Source organism: Drosophila albomicans, chromosome 4, assembly GCF_009650485.2.
Source record: "Drosophila albomicans strain 15112-1751.03 chromosome 4, ASM965048v2, whole genome shotgun sequence".
In the NCBI taxonomy this organism is placed as follows: domain Eukaryota; kingdom Metazoa; phylum Arthropoda; class Insecta; order Diptera; family Drosophilidae; genus Drosophila; species Drosophila albomicans.
The window spans coordinates 1,569,593-1,593,617 of NC_047630.2; the positions used below are offsets into that span (position 1 = coordinate 1,569,593).

General features: G+C 32.3%; 1 protein-coding gene across 2 annotated transcripts; it reads right to left on the bottom strand.

Moving 5' to 3' along the window:
- Positions 1 to 4,355: 4,355 nt before the first annotated feature.
- On the bottom strand, positions 4,356 to 22,868 carry LOC117573226 (paired box protein Pax-6). Of its 2 annotated transcripts, none has more exons than XM_034256274.2 (9): positions 22,042 to 22,868; positions 19,146 to 19,326; positions 12,714 to 12,945; positions 8,814 to 8,987; positions 8,639 to 8,709; positions 6,957 to 7,220; positions 6,751 to 6,899; positions 5,733 to 5,941; positions 4,356 to 5,383 (listed from the first exon to the last, which is right to left on the bottom strand). In XM_034256274.2, the coding sequence occupies exons 1-9, from the start codon at positions 22,308 to 22,310 to the stop codon at positions 5,289 to 5,291; spliced, it is 1,644 nt and encodes a 547-aa protein (XP_034112165.1). In that variant the 5' UTR covers positions 22,311 to 22,868; the 3' UTR covers positions 4,356 to 5,288. The 2 variants fall into 2 exon arrangements, with proteins under 2 accessions (XP_034112165.1, XP_034112164.1); XM_034256273.2 differs by having other exon boundaries at positions 8,627 to 8,709.
- Between the last annotated feature and the right edge of the window lie 1,157 nt (positions 22,869 to 24,025).

The following is a 24,025-nucleotide window of genomic DNA, read 5'->3' on the forward strand; positions in this document are numbered from 1 at the left end:
AAAAATTTAAAATGGAAAAAATATTTGGTGACTTTACAACCGATACACCATGTTATCATAAACTGTACTAGTTTCAACCATTTTTGGTAATATGCAATGCAGCATTGATGTTAGATTTAACCATATTTCCACAATTCAGTTGACTGATTTTTAGGTTAATAATTTTTTTATTCTTTACCTATAATGGCCCTCTCTTTTAATTGATTAATTATCTATGTTTTATTTGCGAAATAATTTTAGATCCAAAATTTGGTATGGGGGCTCCTGAATTCACAAAACAGAGCAAGTTTTATTTTTACTTTGGATACTGTAAGACCTACGTCCACACTTCATAAAAATCCAATCTATCTGAAGTAAATTCACTTTTTTCTGGTATAGAATCTATATTGTAAATTGTATAGTATATTTATATACTCAATTAATTACAAAATTTGACTATAAGAACAATATATATATTTTTAATAAGTTTTCATAGTGCTGCCCAAGCAAATATGTACGTTTACAGTACACATATAGTACACTAATTTGATGTGTGGAAATGCATGAAAACAGATTAAGATTAAAAAGTAATGAGTACACGGTATTTCTAAGCGAGTGGCATCGATTAATACAATTTTATTTGTGTTATAGTTAACTTCTGTTAGCAGAATTCAATAATAACTCATTAATGCACTTTCACTGTGTGGGTCATCATTGAAATAATTACAATAAAAAAATTACTGATTTTGTTAATCGATAATAAAATAAAAAAAATATACTATAATTTTTTAGAAAATATAAAATAAATAAAATCCCCACCAAACATAAATACGATTGTGTGTAAACATTTATAAAACTAACGTAAGGTTAATTTTAATAATTGTATTTAAAAAAGAACATCTCAATCGTGCGCTTTAATAATTAATTATGTTTTTCATTAATAATAAGATTTTGTGTCGTGTACTGTATCCTAAGACTGAAAACACACTTATTACAGTCATTAGCATAGTTTCTCTTATAATATTGCGAATAGATTTTTTGTTGTGTCGTATATGTATATAGATTTGTACAATTGAACCACCGACTTAAACCGGAAATATGTATGCCATTGTGTGGTCGATGGTTCTAAATATAGCATACTGCGCTATTTACATCAGTCATTAGGCATCTTAATTTGAGATATTTTGCAAACTACTCGGTCAAATTGAACATAAATTTAATTAAAGGAATAAATAAATGTAAAATCAACTATATATGTATGTATGTAAGTATGCCTATACCTCGACTCGATTAACGGCCGAGATTAACTGGGTCCGAATAAGGTAGCGCTGCTGGACTAAAAGTCGTTAAGTAGAGCAACAAGTTTTCTGTGCACAATGCATCGTCATTAGTAATTTTTAACTTTTTAAATGCCATAATTCGAGTCAAATGACATTAGGCGGCGCTAGCGTTAAGCGAGATATATAGTATGGGTGTACTCAAAAAAAATTTGTGAGAAAACTGTTCGCATTGCTCAAATGCATTAGTCTAAGAATCGAATAACATGATTTTTTTTTATTTATATTTGGATTTTTTTCAGTATTTTAATTACAAATTGTAAAAACTATTAATATCAGATGAAAAATCTACATATAGAAAAATGAAAAAAAAAACAAAACATTTATGGTTGTGCGTAAGAATCTGTAGTCCATAATAATATGTAAATTAATGTCTATCAAATGTAGCAATTGAACTACTGTAAGGTATAAATAAATCTGATATAAATAACTAGCCATCAAAAATGTAATAACAAACTGAAACAAACTAATTAAAGCTTCTGACACAATCAACATATCTGTTAGACAACAATATTTTTTTGTTCATTAACCTTTAATTTTTTTCGTATATTTAAAAAAAAGAGGCTTTCTATGCAAATTAACAAAAGAATCGCAATACTCACTAACTTATTAGTTTTGGCGATGAGATTAAAATAAATAAAAATATGGTTAATGTCAGAAGTGTATGTATTTACTTGAGTGTCTATTTACTATATGTAAGAAACTATTTGTAAGCGAAATATTATTCTGTTTTCTAGCCACTATTATAATCAAATTTAATTCAAGAGTAAACTAAGAGACAGCTAGTAACAAGTATTAACTTACAACTGGTAAAAACAGGACAACAAAACGAAAAATTTATAATTACATTGTAACAACCATCAAGGTATGATTATTTTATTTGCATATATGTGTGTCTGTCTGTGCGTGTAAAGTATTTTAAAAATATATTAATAATATTGTGGAAAATTGTACTTTGCCATTTTCTTAATCTCATTTGAGATTGTTAGCACCATTAAGAGCTCGGGGACATCATTTCTTGTTTCCTGTGCACATAACCGACCTATAACACGGAGTATCTTGTAGTAGACCATTATTACTCATTAGAGAAGGAGGGTTAGATCATCCCGTAATAAAATGCGTAGAGAACGGAACTGTGAAGGATGACAATGCCCTTTATTCCTTGTTTCTCTGATATTGGAATATCAGTTAATGTGTATAGTGAAGCAACACATTATTCAGAATGTATACAACCTACACCTACAAACAAATCTGAAGAATGGAAATCATAGTATAAAGAAGGAAGACCTCGTAGACGTCGCATAGAATGGGAAGCTGGCATATTTTACATGAATATTTTTTTCAGAATTCACCATTGAAGTGCTAAAAGGTAAAGGTGAAAACTAGACTATACTCTCCATCTATTAGGGATTGGAATGCATTCATCGAAGGATCGATTAAAGGCTCCGTAGACCTGAATATTGCACAGGATATATAATAAATTTAAATCAATTTATATGAGATTTATTGATTAACCATCACCCAAAGCAAATAATTATCGTGACGTTGTTATGTCATATGTACATACATAATTTAATTTATTATTTTCTCATATACACTAAATTGTTACATTTATTGTTATCTACATACATACATATAAATTCGAACCATAGATAAAAGTAAAGTAAGTAAATATTGGTTTTATAATCTACTATTTGTCTTAATTGTATTGCTTATTATAGAGACGCTCTGAATGACTTTTTATTGGCTATGTTGGAATTGTAAACAAAATGTCGATGCAATTTTATTCGTTTATTTTTATTTTTACAGTTTTGTAATGTTTCTTAAAAATATTTTTGAGTAAATACGTGCTTGGTCTGTGCTCATATTATTGGCGTAAATAAAAATGGGATACATTCTAGAAATAAATTATACATGCGGTTTAACAACGATGTAGATTTGTATGTACATAGATCTTTCTTTATTTTTACCAGTTCCATCCAAGAAATCAATGCCTTCGCCTTTTTTGGCATGGCATTATTTAAGATGAGTCAGTATAACTAAGTACTGAGCACAAGTTATCATGAAGTCAAGCATTATATATAGTCTATAATGACTATATGACTTCATGAGTATATAATAATTTTGTCAATTGCTCATTTCTTAATTTTTTTAAATAAAATAATGAATTTATGTTGATCTATATATAATCTTACACATGTTATTTTTGTCTTGACTAGACCTTGGATTTTAGTTATAAGTGTTTAGATTACATATTATTTAAGATGAGGGTCAAATTTGATTCGTTACAACAAATTTGTTAATGCACTCAATGTCTCATTATGTGTAATATGTTTAAAATCGATGAAACTGATTGTCTATTTGTCAGAAACCAAATACAAAATGAAAATAATAGATTTCTGTTCTTATTTAATTTTTCTTCCCCAATATAACCTAACCTCATTGACTTCGTTAAATGGTGATCTAAAAATATAGAAAATTTGTCAAGATATGCCAACATTTCCAATTAAAACTTAAATTATATGCATACATCGGCTACATAAAATTCGTTTTTAGGAAGAATATAAATTTAGCATTACCAAAATCTTTATGGTCCTGGGCAAGATATCTAAATTCGTATGTGTAAAGTACACGTATCAAATATATAGATCCCAAGTTTCTAGGCAATACTTTTCATATGTGAATATATACGAAAATGTGAATGGTGCATGTACATTTAAAGTTAAAGACTGAGAATTTGGTAACATAACAACAACCACATTTGATGTAAATGGTTGTTAATAAAACCAAATTGAAAATGTATTTTTAATGAGTGTTTATAGTAATAATAGTGTAAAGTTACTCATTAGGTGTATTGTAAAATTTATAAGTCCAAAACACAAAGTTTTCTTATTTTTCTATTTATTTTTTGGACACGCTAATCAAATTGACACAATTTCCATTTTGGTTTTTGGATAAAGAAATAAAAATAAAAATATGCTTTGAAAAGTGAATGAACATATTTTTTAAATTCTTTAGATATGTTGTATGCTCATATACATACATATATTGTGTTTTGAATACAGAAAATAAATAAACAAGTAAGAAAGCTATAGTCGAGAGACTGTGAGATTCCCGCTACTCATTTCGAATAAAAGCAAACCAGTGCGGTATTATTATTAAAATATTTGAAATAAATATACCACAAAATACTAATATATACCGAAGGCAATAATTGGTATATTGATATAGTGATATATTCGAAATATACTGTAGAGTACAAAATATACAAAATGATTAGACAAAGCTAAATTTTCAGGAATCACAAAGTCCGTAGTTTGATTGTATGTACCAAAACTCGCGATTCTCGCATTAAGCTTTTTTTTCAATAGAAACATAATAAGTTCTATCGAAAATTTATATTTCTATCTTTCATTGTCTCTGAGATCAAGGAGTTCATACGGACAGACAGACATGACTATGTCGCTTTGGCTGTTGACGCTGATGAAGAATATATATACTTTAAAGGGTCGAAGATTCCTCCTTCTGCCTGTTGCATACGTTTCCTGGAGCCCCAATGCTATGAGTGGCGAGTATAAAAACGGAAATTACGATGACAAAAATAAAAAATTCATACTGAATGCGTTCATTAATTAACCATTTATTATTAAAGATAAGAATGAACTGATGACGATTATTTGGAATTATTTGGGAAGGACTTGTTGCATGGGCTTAATACATACACGAGTTTGAATCAGATGGCACTGATCTAATTGTAATAGGTGGTAAACTATTTTGATTGATTGACTTTTCAGTCAACTTAATGTACACCAAAGATGAATCTATTTCGTCGGGTTCGGTTACTTCTGGTCTGTCCATAAACAGAGATGACGTGGGCTTCAGCGAATGTGATTTCTGCTCATAGTGGGTATCAGAAACTGCAGCAGCTGTCGCTTTCGAAAGCAAATCCGTGCGTATTCTAAAGATTGAAGATCACTGAAGGCGTGGCCAATAACTGCTGCCAGTTAAATCCGCGACATTCTGTGTTGATATTTGGACAGGCACCGAAACTCCAGCAGAGATCACACCTGAAATTATATTCAAATTCAGCACCATAATGAATTAACTGTTTTGATCTTATTAACTCTTTCTCGATTTAACTATACATACTAATGTACAGATTGTCATACTCAAATAATGGAATACGTATGGAGCGCTCTAAACTTGGCGACAAATATTGCCATCAAATGTAAGAAGTACCATATTTTTGTGTGGTTTTCAAATAATTAAAAATCAAATACATCAATTTCATTTATTTAAATTCATTGCATTGTTTCATTGCAAACTTTAATTTATATAAATATTTTGTATTTTTAATGAATGGGCTAGGATATGCATATATTTTTTTAATTAGTGGTTCAGGACTCTAAGCTTTACCTGTATTTGTTGTGGTTACTGCAGAGTTGTTTCCATAAACTCCGTGTTGAGGTGGTTGCTGATGAGCTGCAGCCGGGTTGCAGGCTGTATTTCGTGGGTGAGCCGCATAGGGAGATCCCAGTGATAATGGATCATGAAACATATATGGGTAGCTATCCCTTTGTTGTAAACACGACGATGTCATGGAACTTAACGACGACGTCATTGAACTGAAAGCACAAGCAATATTATTGGTTTATTTATAGTAAATGTAAGTATTGTTGAATTGTATAATTTTAAACTTTGCCATTTAAGCAAAACTTGTGTCAACTGGAAATGGTCGATACATTAATGTATGACAGTCTGTCGTTTGAGTTATATCTCAGAGCTACAACTTCTATAATTGCAATCCATAAGGTACACGAGTATTAAAACTTGGTGTCCCCATGAAATATATGTAACAGGTAGAATGGGACCCAATAAAGTATATACATATATTCTTGATTAGCGTCAACAGCCGAGACGATATAGTCATGTCCGTCTGTCCGTATGAACACCTAGACCTCAGAAAATATAAGATATAGAGCTATGGATCCCGATTTTTGGTACATACAATAATAACTACAGTGCTTATTATTCGTGCAATATTCCTGATTTGCTTGTGATCAGATAAAAAATGTTGGAAGTTATTTAAGAAATAATTTATAATATATCAAATATAGCCTTCAGTACAATTCTTGTTATTTTGCTGTATTTTTACTTGGTATACTTTAAGAATGGTCCTTACTGCTTTCCATTCAAAAAAGATAGCGGGTATCTCACAGTCGACTTCACGTATTTGAAGCTGTACATCTCACTGTCTTGACTGTAGCCATGTTTTACTGTATCTGTTCCTAATAAAACATAGTGGGTTTGTGCGATACAAGATATGGAATGACCTAGTACTATTGACTAATGCATTATGCATTCTAATTTGTTTTGATATTCAACTTTCCAGCTAATTTACTTTGTTACTATAAAGGATATTAGAGGGACTTACTTGTAATTCTCAGCCATAGTTGCGATGGGTTGCGGGATAGACGAGTACATTGTGTTGAAACCAGTGTTGATCGGCAAACGGGGGGCAACTGCTTGCAGGGGCGGGCTTTCCGAGTTGGGATGCGCAGAACTAACATCTCCACCATGAATCTAGGCACAGATAACAATGTATGGTATATTCGTATAATGTAATACTAATGTACATACTGTTGGACCATTCGATGTTTCAGTTACGTTAGTGCTGCTACTGTTACCGGGATGGACGGAGGAAGCTCCTTCTGGACCAGCCGAGCTCACAACGCCGGACGTAGGATTGCTTGACGCTGCTGCACTATTAGGCACAGAGCCTCCTCCGATGGTATTATTGGTGCTTGAGCGTCCGTTGCCAGCGCCTCCATTATCACCAGAACGTCTTTGACTGCGTAGTTTTTCTTCCCTTCGCCATTTGGCCCGTCGATTTGAGAACCAAACCTAGAAGATCAGTAAATTGATAAATAATGATTATTTGTAACTATTGCAACCCAAAATACCTTTAGAGATATGATTACCAAAATTTAAAATGAGTTTCATTATATAAGCTAATAAAACAATATAATTTTTTTCTGCCTGGTATCTGCCAAAAAAAAAACTCATTGTGGGTTTTAAAAGTTTCGATCATAAAAATGTTCTTTAAGTAAGATTCCGGTCAAAAAATGTACTCAAAACTGGATATCAATTTAATAAAAACATATTACTAGAGAATTATAAATTTTAAATTGATCTTGTTTCAAGTTTTCGAATTATTTTGTTGTTCCAATAAAAATTTGAAAGCACGAAATTGTAATCCTCAATTAATCCACTTCATTCTTAACATTAAGACTGGTATAGTCGGTGTATTAGCTCAGTAATTAGAGATGTCATAAATTAGTCTGTATAAAGTCGAAGATCCAGCGTTCAGACGCAAGTCGATTCATAAAACAATATCTTTGGAATGAGTAAATAATATAAAAAAACGTATAACTAAATATAAGTAATGTTAATTAATGAACACAATAGAAAAAAATAGTTGCGCTTGTTTTCTTAAAGCTGGAACATCAGAATGTTTAGTTTCGGGGCAAAATTTTGTAATGGTTTCTATGCTAAAAGAGTTCAAAAGTAATCCAAAAAAGTAATCCTGACGAATACGAGTAGAAATAACAGTTGGTGTTTCAATACGATTTTCACATGAAGGATGCAATATTAATAAACACTCAAGTGTCACAATTTGCTTTGTCGAGTCGCGGTTCCAATCAGCCTAGACATGTAATAAATAAAATAAAGCTGCCAATTGAAAGAAAACCGTTGAAGAGTGGGTCTTACAGCCTTGTTGCTGAAAAAGGGTGAATAAGGATTACAATATTTGTTATGCTTTCATATTTTCGTGACATTTATTACGGCTATACATTGTGGGTTGTTTCGGACAGCTTTGAAACTGTTTGCTGTTGGCAGCCCCGGATGAACTTCATGTGAAAATCACGAGTAGTTTCAAGTGTTTTTACAGTCAAATTGTTTTTATTCACTTATACAGAATAATCGTAAGCTCAATAATGAACGATGAAGGCACAAAGGAACGTATTATTAATGAAATAGGGTGAAGGGTGTATACTGAGGGTTGACATTGACTTGACTTGACTTTCAACTCGCATAGCTATAACACTCCCGTTGTACGTACCAAAGCAATGACAAAACGGTTACAACATGAGAGCTCTCCCAGGATTTTAATCCTGTAATTGTTTATTTCATTTTTTGTATTTAACTATAAACGGTATACAACTTAAAGGCAAATATTAAATGCCCGAATAAAAAATAAATAAATGAAGCTAAAACCAAATATAATTAAACAAAAATAAGTGACAAACCTGAATACGTGCCTCTGGCAAACCAATTTTTTCTGCAAGCCGCTCCCGTGCAAAAACATCTGGATAATGCGTCCTTTCAAACTCTATAAACGATGTTGCAATTCAACAAAAAAAAAATTGTCGCAAGCAATTATTATATGATAAATACAAAGAGTGCAATAAGAATAAAAAGGAATATATAACCAACCTTTTTCGAGGCTATCTATTTGTTCATTAGTAAACGATGTTCGATTTCTTTGCAGTTTACGTTTTAATCGTAGCCTCATTTGTGAATCCTCATCTCCAGATGAATTATGCTCTGAATTGCAGTCTGATTCACTTTCATGTGAATTCGGGTGAGATATATCGCCGGGGTACAAATCTAGGAATGAAAAGACACATTCAGGATTCAATTTACTCCAGTCAAGTGTGTAGAACGAAGTGCTCATTTTACTGACTGACCACCAGTCAATGCCCCAAAATACAGTATAAATGGTAGATATATACTATTCTATTAAAAGCTATTTAAGCATACAATATAGTTCTAAATAATAGAGCAGATCAACTGATCACCCACTTAAAATGTTTCTTAATTAACTATCGCGCTTCAATTCAATTAAAAATTTTATGAACGAACTATGACTTACTCCTGGTTGGTAGACTGATTTAGTGATTGAACTGAGCTGAAATTTGTACGAATTCCAATTAAAATTTCCGGAAAACTATCAGTCTTAGTTTAGTTAGTTTAAAATGTTTTACTTTTCAAATTATGCATGAGCATTACAATCTGGCAAAAAAAAGGAGGAAAACAACAAAAGCAAAGCAGTGCGGTATTATTCTTAAAATATATCAAATGTACCGGATGTACCAATGCCATTGCCATATAAATTTCTTGTAATTTGTATCTGGTCGCAACCAAATTTGCAGTGAAAACGTATAGTTATTAATGCAAAAATATAGTTTTGAAACTCGGGTTTTTCGCTTTTCAAAGGACAGAAGTGGGTAAACATCTAATTCTAGTGCTTTATCTTTTATAGTTTATATAGCTATTTATATGTATGAATTATTTTTTGCCTAAAGTTAAAGTATCCTACGGGTAACGGGTATAAAAAAACGCAAATGTATGTTCATTGCTGAATAGCAAATTATAGTAAGTCTCAATAAGTCTGTTTGCGCATGAAAAATGAAGAATAGGACACAAAATCAAAATCTATATGAATGAATCTGGAGCCGCATCTACTCAAAAACAAGTAAGAAAGTTACAGTCGAGTGTGCTCGACTATGAGATACCCGCTACCCATTTTGAATAAAAGGAAAATATTGCGGTATTATTTTTAAAATATACCGAAAATACTACAAATATACCGAGCGGTATATTTGGTATATCGATATGGTACCTCATTCAAAATATACCATAGACGGCAGATTGTCGGATAAAGCAACTCAGACCCCCAGTAAGAAGGCGTTTTTGCCCATACAAAAGTATTTATTTAATACCTTCCACAATTTTTATCTGATCGCAATCAAATTTTCAGGAATCACAACTACTATACTTGTTATTGTATATACCAAAATTCCAGCTCTAGCTTTAAAATAACGCTTGCCATTCGATTTTTTTGATTTGCGGAAGGGGCGTGGCAAAAATTTGAAACAAACTTGATCTGCGTGCAAACATAACAAATGCTGTCGAAAAAAAATTATAGCTCCATCTTTTATAGTCTTTGAGATCTAGGTGTTCATATGGACAGACGGACAGACACACAGACGGACATGGCTAGATCGTCTCGGCTGTTGATGCTGATCAAGAATATATATACTTTATAGGGTCTTCTACCTGTTACATACATTTCCTGCCGGCACAAAGTTATAATACCCTTCTACCCTATGGGTAGCGGGTATAAAAAGTCTATTTATTGACCGATTGGGTTTCTGACCGAAGTGGATAAAGAACACATATCGATCCAATAACTCAATAATTGAACAACTTTTTCATTTAAGTAACGCGAGCTAAATTCTGAGAAATATGGAGTATAGAATTGCTAGTTATTGAAGGGCTTAGCGGTGCTTTGACTACTAAACTATTGTATTATATGATAATTAAGTTTGTGCCACTGAAAAAGTTTTTTTTTTGTTTAATTTTTCGATTTATAAGATATGTGCAGATGTAATGGCAATGCTTAATTTGTTTCGATCTTTAGATTTCGATTATTTTTAAAAGTCAGTAGAATTTAAAAGCATTATATATATTACTTTTTCTTATCCTTACGGAACATTTACCCACAATAATGCTTCTCGCACTACAAAGAAATATTGCAATAATACTAATGGGTAAGGGTAGAATACAATTTGCGTCCAAGTGGTTGCAGATTGAAAGAGCAGGGAGCTGTGTAAAAGGACATATGTCAACCTTATTTATCGGTACAAATATAAATACAAACAATTGAAAGTTGGCTAAATTACGTTCCTCAATTAGATATAATGGCAAATAACAAATGACCAACAAATTAACTACATGTTCTTCCTCGTGTTTGATCATCTGTGACAAAATGTTTCGAAATGCCGCCATCACTTACAACTGTTAAGGGTTGATTTCTTTTATATATTTGTGTTTGATATTGAATTTTTACTGTTGCTTAAAGGAAATCTTAACACTATCGGTCGAGAGGGCTAGAACGTGAGACACTTGCTGTCCATTCTTAGAGAATTACACATTAGAAGGGCATAGGCCCAATCAGGTAAATTTACAGAAACGGTTGTACTTGATACGTTGTTTTGAGAAAATGTAGTTTAAAAGTTAATACCGCAATATCCTAGATCAGTATGATATTCATTCTTAAAGTAATCTTTTTATTAACTTTTTATTTTTGTCTATCAGTATTATTATGACGATTTTTCTATTAACAAATCTAGAGAAAATACTAACTAGTGCCTAGTTACTAGATTGGGATGAAGATATACTAAATCTGTACCAGTAAAATTTAAGTGGACACATTTAAATGGATACGAGAACTTCAAAAAAAAAAAAAATGATTAGAGGATTTGGTTGCATTCGGCTTTATAAAGATAAATTTTGTCCAAAAAACTACGGGAATAAACAAATTGTGTACAAATAAAGATTTAGCTGTAGAACTTTGAGATCTAGATTTTGTGAAGGTAGGAGGGGATGTTCATATCATCTAGACAGCTGATGCAGACAAAAATATATGTAAATATATTTTTTAATTGCAAATCTTTTTTATAAGTGTTAAAGGGGTTAATTATTATTGATGCTGATTATATATATAATACTTCGTAGGATTGGAGAAAGACTTTTGATGTATATTTCAATAAACTTAACAGGCTTTTACATTTTTTACCAGCTACCATTAAGTAGGCATATACATATATAATATGATCAAAATGTGTTTATAATATATATCCATGTCCATCTGTCTGTATGTTTTTATAATTCGACAACTGTTTTGCTTTTCAAAGCAATTATCTTTATGTATATATACATATGTATATCACACACATATATATATGTATATACATATATATACAGGCTTTTACATTTTTTACCCGCTACCATTAAGTAGGTTATATATAATATGAACAAAAAGTGTTTATAATATATATCCATGTCCATCTGTCTGTATGTTTTTATAATTCGACAGCTGTTTTTCTTTTCAGAGCAATTATCACATGCACACAGAGAAAAAATCTTGATACACGATTTTTTCCGATCGTAAAAAGAGCAAACTTGAAATAAGAATTTTATGTTTCAACCTAAAATTCTTATTTTAAGTTTGTTCTTAAAATCTTAAATCAAGATTAAGATTGAGAAACTCTTGTCGGTTCGTATATAAAAAATGGGAAAGTGTTATAATTGTAAACTAAAATTAAAAAAAATAAATAATATACATAAATGTGTAAAAAAATATATATATTAAGATTTTTCTATTCTTGAAAAAATATTATAATCTTGAATTTCAAGATTGGAAAAAAATAAACCGTCTTGGTTTATACAAACAATTTTGATTCAAGATTTTATTCTTATCATAGTTTTAGCACTTTTTTCTTTCTGTGTACAAATCAGATGATAGTTAAAAATTCTTTGTAAGCTTACCGCGTTTTTGCACTTCATCTCGGGCAATTTGGCCAGATAGATTGGCTGGAACTGCCGTGGGTGTTGGTGGAAGAGCCAAATGTGCCGTTGTAGTATTACCAGGATACCAGGCCCAACCACCAGATTGTCCATTAAACATTCGCAGCTTTTCATAGACAGACTCATTTTGTTGTTGCGCTTGCTGTTCCTTCTGTGAAGCTAAATTACGCAACACTCTATTAATAGACGACACCTGTAATTAAAGCAAATGCATATTTACATGCACACTTATTTATATACATACATACTTATAGAAAGAAAAAACGAAGTTTGTTTGAACTGCAGTACATATGAAGTTGACCAGACTACTAGGAAATATTGTTTCATTTCAACCCTCAATTTTTGATGACTAACAACTCGGTCTCATTGGCTGTGCATAGTCAACCAATCACGTACTTTCATGCACGAGAGCGGGATAGACATACATACGACGGCACAAGCACAGCATCTGATTCGTTTACACTTAAGAGGTAACAACAGCCGCTGAGCAACTAAGGCTATCGTGCTTACAGATCCTGTACAGATTCTTAAAAAAAAAACATAAAAATGTGAATCTTTAATTCAAAACAATAAAAAAAGTTACTATAAATGTCACTAATTAATCTTTAGAAGTACACTGTTTCTAATAATGAAGGCCAAATGACCCTAAAATAATTATAGCAGATACCCTTATGGTATTATTATTTAGTACTAGTAGGAAAATTACATATGATATGCATGACTTAATAAACTTTACAACAAATTAGAAGACAATTCTTTTGTTTTTGGCAGTAAATTAAGTTTGACCATTCTTCGTGTGCGTTTAATAACTGCAGAAATCAGAGAAATAAAAATTGAGTGCCTGCCGGCACAAAGTCTGTGTGTACAAATACCCATAGGGTAGGAGTGTTTTATAACTTTGTGCCTCTAATAAAAGTATTGAACAGAGAGAGAAGGAATCTTCGACCGTTTATATACTCTTGATTAGCGTCAACAAGCGAGACGATATAGCCTTGTGCGTCTGTCCGTCTGTGTGTCTGTCCGTCTGTCCGCATGAACACTTGGATCTCAGAAACTATCATAGATAGAGATCTAATTTTTTTACGATAGCACTTATTTGCACGCAGATTGATACAAATTTTCAAATAGAAAAAATCGAAAAACAAGCGTTATTTCAAAGCTTGAGTCAAGTCTTGGTACATACAGTAAAAACTATAGTCTTTATGATTCTTGAAAATTTGGTTGCGATCAGATAAAGAATAAGTAACTAAGTAAGCAGTATAAAAATTTGGTATATTTTAAGAATAATACCGCCCTTTTTTGCTCTTATTCAAAATAGGTAGAGGGTACCTCAGTCAAGCCCACTCGTCTGCACCTACTTTCTTACCAATAATCCGAAGGACCGTCGCCATTTTTGCTAATTGCTTAATTTAAAAAAATACTCACTTTTTTCCGAATGAAAAGTGGTTAGATAAACAAAACCATAAGCCACCTGCTGAATTAAGGAAAATACTTTGTCTATGTGGAAAAAATATTCACAATAAAAAAATTGCCGCATGGATCTATCACAATAAATACTATACTTCTTTTCTAGTTTTTAAATTTGAAATAAAAGACACAAAAAAGCAAAAAGCTTGCTCTGCAACTTTTTGACTGTCAAAGAAATTTTTTTGGCCTGGTGGAAACTGTTTTGGCAATGCTCATGTGCATTAACTTTTGTTCTCATAACTAAATGGATGTCGAAAGAAAATTCACTTCATAATTTGTAATTTATTAATGTTAATTAAAACACAAACGGTCTCACCTCCATGTCCAAGGCTCCGATTTAGCTTGACATTATTGCAAGCCTTTGATGTCTTTTGATCTTTTCATGTATGAATAAAAATCAGTCAAACAGTGCAACAACAACAACAACAACGGACCGCAACAAGAACAAGAAAAACAACAAAAACATTGAAGCATAAAGATGAAAAACGACAACTCCAATGCTTTAAGTCACGTGGCAACACTTAATGTCGAAAGTGCTGTTTTTCATGTTTTGTTAATGGCAATGACTACGCTCTTTTCAACATTTAACAGAAACATTGTAGGAATATGTGTTAGCATGTTTTTATGTACGTACACATACTTTCATACATACATATGTACATACATATATAATTTATAATTAGACGCGATTCTTTACGACTTAGAGTATTTGAAACCATGTTCACCACCTTAAAATAATAAAATTCCCACAAAGCAACAAATTTAGCAAATATAAATTGTGATTTATAAAGATGAGTTACAGAAAAACATAGCTAAATAACTACGAAGAGTGAATTTTTGAATAGTTTTGATCGAATTTTTTAAATTAAAATGTAATTAAATAAATAAATAAATAATAATTAACATAAAAAATAAAGAATATGGTTGGGCCCACTTAATATTCATTCCCGGCAGTAGGAATTCCAACATTTAATAGGAAGAAACAAAAACAAGTAAGTAAGTTACAGTCGAGTGTGCTCGACTGTGAGATACCCGCTACCCATTTTTAATAAAGGCAATATATTTTGCGGTATTTTACAGTATTTTACAGTGAGATATATATACTTTATATGGTCGGAGATGCCTCCTTCTACCTGTAACATACATTTCCTGTCGGCACAAAGTTATAATACCCTTCTACCCTATGGGTAGCGGGTATAATTATACCCAGGCATTTAACCTGGTAATAATCAGGAAAGTTGAGAAAAATCGACAGACGAAATTACTAATAACTCATTTTATTCATTTTAAAATTCTAGCTTTGATAATGAGAAACATAGATTAAAGCACATTTGAGAAAGCAATACTTTGCAATTGTAACATTTAAATTAAGCCCGTGTTGCTTACTAATTTGTATTTTCCCATAACACTTCTTTACGGGATCGAATCAGAATGAAATACGAAATTGCGTTCGCGACATGCAAAAGTCGCAATTACAGATAAAAACAAGTAAGAAAGTTACAGTCGAGTGTACTCGACTGTGAGATACCCGCTACCCATTTTGAATAAAAGCAATATATTTTGCGGTATTTTACAGTGAGATACAGTGTTTCATACGGACAAACAGACAGACGGACATGGCTCGTCTCGGCTGTTGACGCTGATCAAGAATATATATACTTTATAGGGTCGGAGATGCCTCATTCTACCTGTAACTTACATTTCCTGTCGGCACAAAGTTGTAATACCCTTCTACCCTATGGGTAGCGGGTATAATTATACCCAGGCATTTAACCTGGTAATAATCAGGAAAGTTGAGAAAAATCGACAGACGAAATTACTAATAACTCATTTTATTCATTTTAAAATTCTAGCTTTGATAATGAGAAACATAGATTAAAGCACATTTGAGAAAGCAATACTTTGCAATTGTAACATTTAAATTAAGCCCGTGTTGCTTACTAATTTGTATTTTCCCATAACACTTCTTTACGGGATCGAATCAGAATGAAATACGAAATTGCGTTCGCGACATGCAAAAGTCGCAATTACAGATAAAAACAAGTAAGAAAGTTACAGTCGAGTGTACTCGACTGTGAGATACCCGCTACCCATTTTGAATAAAAGCAATGTATTTTGCGGTATTTTTCTCAAAATATACTAAATGTACTGCAAAAATAATAAAAAATATACCAAATGGTATATGTGGTATATCGATATAACACCGCATTCAAAATATACCATATATGGCACAATATACCAGATTTTCGGCCAAAGCAACTAAGACCCCTAGTAAGTAGGCGTTTTTGCCCATACAAAAGTATTTCTTTAGTAACTTCGACAATTTTTCTATCCGATCGCAACCAAATTTGTAGGAATCATAACTACTATAGTTATTACTGTATATACCAAAATGTAACTGTAGCTTTAAAATTACGCTTGTTATTCAATTTTTTTGATTTGCAGGGGCGGAAGGGGGCGTGGCAAAAATTTGAAACAAACTGGATCTGCGTGCAAACATAACAAATGTTATCGAAAAAAAATTATAGCTCTATCTCTTATAGTCTCTGAGATCCAGTGTTTCATACGGACAGACGGATCGTCTCAGCTGCTAACCCTGATCAGGAATATATATACTTTATAGGGTCGGAGATGCCTTCTTCAACCTGTCACATACATTTCCTGTCGGCACAAAGTTATTATACCCTTCTATCCTATGGGTTTAAAAATTGTAAGCCTCTGTAGTATTGCCTCTGTCCATACAGACAGACTGACATGGCTATACCGTCTCAGCTGTAGTCGGTGATGTATAGGGTCCGAGAAATACAGAACGGTTTCACTAAAAATATTCTCTTGAATAGTGAGCAGTAATGATACATAGTTATTGCTACTTGATTTTCGTGATGCTAGAAGTGGTGCTCAATAGTCTCTAAGATATCGCTTTTCCTGGATATACACTGGCGTGCGATATGAATATGAATATCGTGTATATCGATATGAATAGGCTGACAGAAAAGAGGAGGAAAAGAGAAGCTAAATTTTGATAATTAAAATACAATTCAATATTATTTATTCACATTCCTTTGATTCTTCTCTTGCCCTTTGGTTCCATGTAGCAGAAATACCATTTTGCGTCTAATGGAATATACATATGTGAGTAGTAAAATGCAGGTCAGTGGCGACAAAGGTATGCAAATTATTTCTGTGCACGTTGAGGTATGTTTGATACCGTCCATTTGTGGCTATATTATTTCTATTCTTTTTGGTTTTACAATATATACACATATTTACAATATATTCTAGATCATTGGTAGAGTTCACAAAGATTTAGGCATTAGGTTAGATTTCGATATTCAAAAGGCACCTACTTTCACGTAGTTCGGTCTTTATGGCAGGATTAAGTGATGTTCAAGTATTTATTTACCTGACCGAGATACGAAGTGGTTGTGTTTGAATGTGTATCTGCTATTCTAATCCATTTTTAAGGGTAATGACATGTTCGTTTTTGAAATTCACTTATTCTGTTTTTACATCGCATGCCTCATACTACTTTCTGTTAGCCTGGAGTGATAAATATCTATTGCCTTGTTTCAATTACAAAAACTTGTTTTTCGAAAATATTTATAATGAACATAAACAAAATCTTGATCTCGCTATCTGGATTATTAATTATAACCGCTACCCATAGGGTAGAAGGGTATTTTAACTTTGTGCCTGCAAAAAATGTATGTGACCGCCAGAAGGAGTCATTACCGACCCATAAACTATATATATTCTTCTATATATATATTCTTCTTCTAACTATATATATTCTATTCAAGACAATGGCCATGTCCGTCTAGTTCAGGAATCATAAATACTGTAGTTATTATGTACTAAAAATAGATTATAGTTTCAAAAAAACCTTTGCAGTTCTTGAAGTATTATCTAACAGAAGATATGATTTATTTTTTATCCAACATATGTAGGTCAGAAACATCGTTTCGTAAAAACTGCAACTGATTATACCAGCTACCCATAGGGTAACAGATAGAAGGAGGCATTTCCGACCATATAACGATATATATATTCTTGATCAGTGTCAACAGCCAAGACGATCTAGCCATGTGCGTCTGCCTGTCTGTCCGCATAAACACCTAGATCTCAGAGACTATAAGAGATAGCTATAATTTTTTTCGACAGCATTTGTTATGTTTGCACGCAGATCAAGTGTGTTTCAAATCGACAAAAATCGAATAACAAGAGTAATTTTAAAGCTAGAGCTAGAATTTTGGTACATAGTCTCTGAGATCTAAGTATTCTTACGGACAGACGGACAGACAGGCAGACATGGATAGATCGTCTCAGCTGTTGACATTGATCAAGAATATATTATATATACTTTATAGGGTCGGAGATGCCTCCTTTTACCTGTTACGTACATTTCCTGCCGTCACAAAGTTATAATACCCATCTACCCTATGGGTAACGGGTATAAAAAATATAGTAGTTTCAAAATTCTAATGACCTATTTAAGATAGAGTGAGAGTGTTGAGAAACCTAAAAGTTGGAGTATGATTCAACTTCGTTAACTATGTTTGCCATTTAAGAAGGTCAGAATTTGAATTTCGAAAAGCTCTTATGTAATAATTTCATATATGTATGTACATATACATATGTATAGTGAGATAGAAAACATACCCGCATATTCAAATTAACTAGTTAAAAATTGTGAAAGCTTTGGTTACGTAAGCCCTATGCCCTTAATGGTATTGGAAAATATGTTTATTTTTAATTGAAGTATTGGGGAAAACTGAGCAACATTTTTTTTGGTTTTTTTTTTAATGGCTTAAATTTATATAAAGAGCAAATAATAACCTCTTGTAGTCGGAAATTCTTGACTTGTGTTTCTTTGTTTTTTGTTGAAAAGATGATATTAAAAATAACAAAATTATATCGCGTACTTACACTTGGAATATTATCACTATTGCAAACTTGTTCCGATAGCAGTCGATCTCGTATTTCCCATGCAAATATGCTTGGACATTCTCGTTTATAATCGGCAATTTTTTGTACGACCGGCGTTGTGGCTACTCGTGGTTTTGAACCACCTATCGCTCGAGGTTTTATTGATCCGGTTTCGTAATATCTACAAATTGAGTTATATGTATATACATGTTTATATTTAAATTAAATTCACTTAAAAATATTTTTATCAAAGATGTGTTGCATTCATATTCATATTAATATTAATTACATATTGTATTATTTCTAAATATATCGGACAAAATCTAAATTTAGAGTGGAGCTATATACCCAACGCCTAGTTAAGCAAGTCATCCCTAATAAATTAAATATAAATTATTGATCAGGAGGTCGGCTACAAAAATGTGGTTCTGTCTATCCAATATGCATGGTGGTCGTTCGAGTTGTTTAGAATTAGGTCAAAGGAAAACAAGTAAGAAAGCTACAGTCGAGTGTACTCGACTGTGAGATACCCGCTACCCATTTTGCGGTATTTTTCTCAAAATATACCAAATATACTGCAAAAATACTAAAAATATACCAAATGGTATATGTGGTATATCGATATAACACCGCATTCAAAATATACCATAGACGGCACAATATACCAGATTTTCGGCCAAAGCAACTAAGACCCCTAGTAAGTAGGCGTTTTTGCCCATACAAAAGTATTTCTTTAATAATTTCCACAATTTCTATCCGATCGCAACCAAAATTGTAGGAATCATAACTTCTAATAGTTATTACTGTATATACCAAAAGCTTTAAAATTACGCTTGTTATTTGATTTTTTTGATTTGTAGGGACGGAAGGGGGCGTGGAAAAAATTTGAAACAAACTTGATCTGCGTGCAAACATAACAAATGTTGTCGAAAAAAATTTATAGCTCTATCTCTTATAAGAAGTCTCTGAGATCTAGGTGTTCATACGGACAGACGGACAGACATGGCTATATCGTCTCGGCTGTTGACGCTGATCAAGAATATATATACTTTATAGGGTCGGAGATGCCTCCTTCTATCTGTTACATACATTTCCTGCCGGCACAAAGTTATAATACCTTTCTACCCTATGGGTAGCGGGTATAAACATAAATAATGAGCAGACATTTTAATTTTTCGAGATACATACATATGTATGTATATATATATCAATTTTTACCAGTGAAGTCACACTTACGTACACGAAAAATGATAAAATTATCGTGTTCTTCTTTGTTTTAATTCATAAATATCTTATGTTCACCATTTGGACACTTTAAAAAACATTTCTTTTAGAATCATTCTTATTTTCTGCAATTTTGATTTCCAATTCGACTTGGACGGACGTTTCTTTAAATTTGTAAAGTAAATGCATAGTAAGTACAAAATACATTAATGAAAACCAACAGCCTCGGCAACCGACATGATGTCGTCTATCTGTTTGCCATTCTGTCGTCCGCTAAAATTTGCTTTTATTAAAATAAGTAGGGCGTATTTTACAGTCGAGAGCACTCTATTGCTGCTTTCTTACTTGTTGAAAATTATTTCTGTTATTTAATATTGTTTTATTATTTTCAACAGGAATAATTGTATCTATATATGAAGGAAAGAAATCAAATTTCAAATGGTACATGTTGGAAAATTTGATTTCGTCCTGATAATAATTTTGCCTCGCTTTAATTGAAAACAGCATAAATATTTGGCACGCTCTGAAATTATATTGAAATATCTACATATGTTTCCAAAGTTGTCTGAACTGACGAGCCGACGCACAGGGCAAACGGTAAATGCAAATTTCATCGAACAATCGTTATAATAATAAAAATGAAATTGTGCAAAGAAAATATTTAGGTTATAGTGGTGAAAACGCTATAGGTATCTAGCCATGCCTGTCTGTTGGTCCGTCCGTATAATACACTGGATCTCAGAGACTATATTAAGAGATAAAGCTTTAAGTTTTTATCGACAGCATTTAGTATGCTATGCTTTCAGATCAAGTTTTGTAGCAAGCGTCATTTTGAAGGTAGAGCGGCGATTTTTTGTATCGGCTGATAATCTATATCAATATCAATATAATTTAAAATTAATACCGCACTGTTGGGATTTATTCACAACGCGTATCGGGTATGTCACACCTTTCTTTTCTTTTCTTTTTTTTTTTTTAACCCAACCCATTTAAATCAGCATGAAAAAACATTGTTTTCGGAATAAATTAGGCTCCTTATAATTTGCTGTCGTGGCAATGTTATTTGTTTGTTTATGTGTTAAAAGTATTTCAAATATAGTCAAAACCCTCTTGAACGGACACTTAACGTTAGGACAATTAAGTTCTTCCGAGGCAATTGTGTGCTCATATCCGTCTAATGGAGTGCAAGGAAGTTTGAATTTAAATTCCCCTTTTTTCTATTTATTAAAGCAACTACTTATAAGAGTTAATATGTATACATTAAACCACAAAGGACCGGTTTCTCGATATCTAGTTAAAGCGATTGCTGTTTAATTTAAGTTGAAGAAATCACCTCGGTCGGACCTACTACCCATATTTTGAGAATACAAATATGTTTCATAATTAGATAAATTTAAAATAAAATGTTTAGATGAAACTCCTAAGCAATACGCTAGTGTATATTTGTTCAACAATAACTTTTGTTATTAGTGTATTTATTTTTACTGATTCTACTAAACAAAGTCCGTCGCTATACGTTGAATAGATAAGGAATGTTTTTATGGTGTTGACCGCGCTCAATGTTGATATTCAAGATGGCATGTAAACATTTATTTTACTTGTTTATAGACTGTGTAATTTCAAAACAGTTATTTATCATTATTTATACAAATTTATTTACTTGTAATCTCACCTGCCTAAAATTTTACTAACACATCCGTTGGACACTTGCAGTATACGCGAAATATCACATGGTCGCGCACCAGAGTGTGCCAATTCTACAATTTTTTGTCGGGTAGAATCTGGGAGGGGTCGGCCGTTTACGTAAACGCCACCAAGCTGATTAATGCCACTGTGACCCGCTGTGGAGCAGCCGAATAATGCACTTTGACCAACCCCTACTCCAACGCCCACGGATGAGTGGGGATGGCCATGAATGATGTGTTCCGTAGTTAACATCATTTCGTCGCGTTATTAGTATTAAGAACAACTGGGCTTTAGCTATCCTTTGAATTACCGAATCAATATATGGTTTTTAATTTGTCAAACACGTCGAAATTAGTTGTTGACTAGTTTTTATTCACTGATTCTGATGCGTAAGGCTTGTTGTTTTCGTTGTGTGTGCTATTCCTTTAGAGTATTTAAATGCTAAACTTCGTAATATTTCTGATTCCAATCGGCGGGTTTGTTATCATATTTATAGTTGTAATAAGATACTTTAAAATATATTAATTTTTTGTACCAATAGGCATAAACTTATGTTTCATGTTTGCACTTGAATATTTATTTCGGTTCTATTCGATTTGAAACGAGCACTTCGAAAGAATTTATAGTATAATACTTATTGAGTATGCAAATTGGTCCCGATCTGCCGATGGGCAGCCAGCTACCCGGCGGCAAACGCCACGGATTGCGAGACCAGTCACTTCACTTTGATTGCTCAAAATGCTAAAATAAGCAAAAACTTGCGGCGGCGGAGTTGCTGTGTCCTAAACGAAATTGCTGACGACTAACTGGTTAGCCAAGCGAAACGTTAATGAGCTCTCATGCGAAAGATCAGACCTGCCCAGACAGGGTAGTACATAATAGATATAGGCAGACCCCAAAAGTCAGAACACAACAGCAAATGCTACATCGCCAGCCATTTTAACATTATATTTTCCCAAGCGAAAACGAAATGGCACTATATGTGCTTGAGTGCTGTACGCAAACACGAAACAGCTATACTGTTATGAATGGCGGGCATGAAAGAGCGAGAGAACAATAGTAGCGTTTTTCGAATGCCTCACAGTACAATAGGGCGTAGTAAAATCTTCACAATATTTCGCAGCCATTTATAATCTACAATTTGAAAGACTTTTTTAATATAGACGGACAACTGATGAGTATGACGCCACACATATGTACATACATATATAAACAAGAATATGTGTATATACATATATATATATATATATTTTTACCATTTTAATTCTTTTTGTATATATATATATAAATATGTATATACGTAATACCAACTACTGATATATATGTATATGTATATATAGCCAGTAGGATATATATGTATATATATATATATACATATGTATGTATGGATAAGATGTAAATTATTGTATGTACGCATCGACATTCTTACGTACATACATATGTCCATGTATTACTCGATTTTATTGTACCCAGTACCCAGTAACTTGAGACTAAAGGGCTTCCCAATCTTCTGAACAAGTACATTTTGATTTGTGTGACTAACCAATTTTTCCTTCATTTGAGAAAATTTTGTTTTATTTTCCATAAAGTTCTTATTTTTTAATAAAAATTAATATTGTTTATCAATTTCCCTTCACTTATTACAAATTGAAACTAAACATAAATTTGTTTAATTAACAATACGAAATAATCAATACTTATGAGTCATCAAATTTTAGAGATGCCTCTACACTGCTGCAATGTTCTTATAATTTTTGTTTTCAAAATTACGTTTGTTATAAAACAAACGTTATGTAAACAACAATAAAATAAAACTATTGATAAGGCAAACAAACAACTAAAATATAAAGTTGGAAATTAACTTGTCGCTTTAATCTTTTCAGGTAGGTTAATCTATATTTTTCATTATATTTTTTGATACGGAGTACACTGGGCATATATGTCGAATGTTTAAGAAAAGGAAAACAAAT

Bases quoted from the DNA above. Each gene is read 5' to 3' on its own strand.
- LOC117573226 (XM_034256273.2), bottom strand. From the start codon at position 22,310: ATGATGTTAACTACGGAACACATCATTCATGGCCATCCCCACTCATCC. The intron at 8,988-12,713 runs GTAAGCTTACAA...TTTCATTCCTAG, and splicing joins AGATGAAGTGCAAAAACGCG to ATTTGTACCCCGGCGATATA. The intron at 8,710-8,813 runs GTTGGTTATATA...CATCGTTTATAG, and splicing joins AATAGATAGCCTCGAAAAAG to AGTTTGAAAGGACGCATTAT.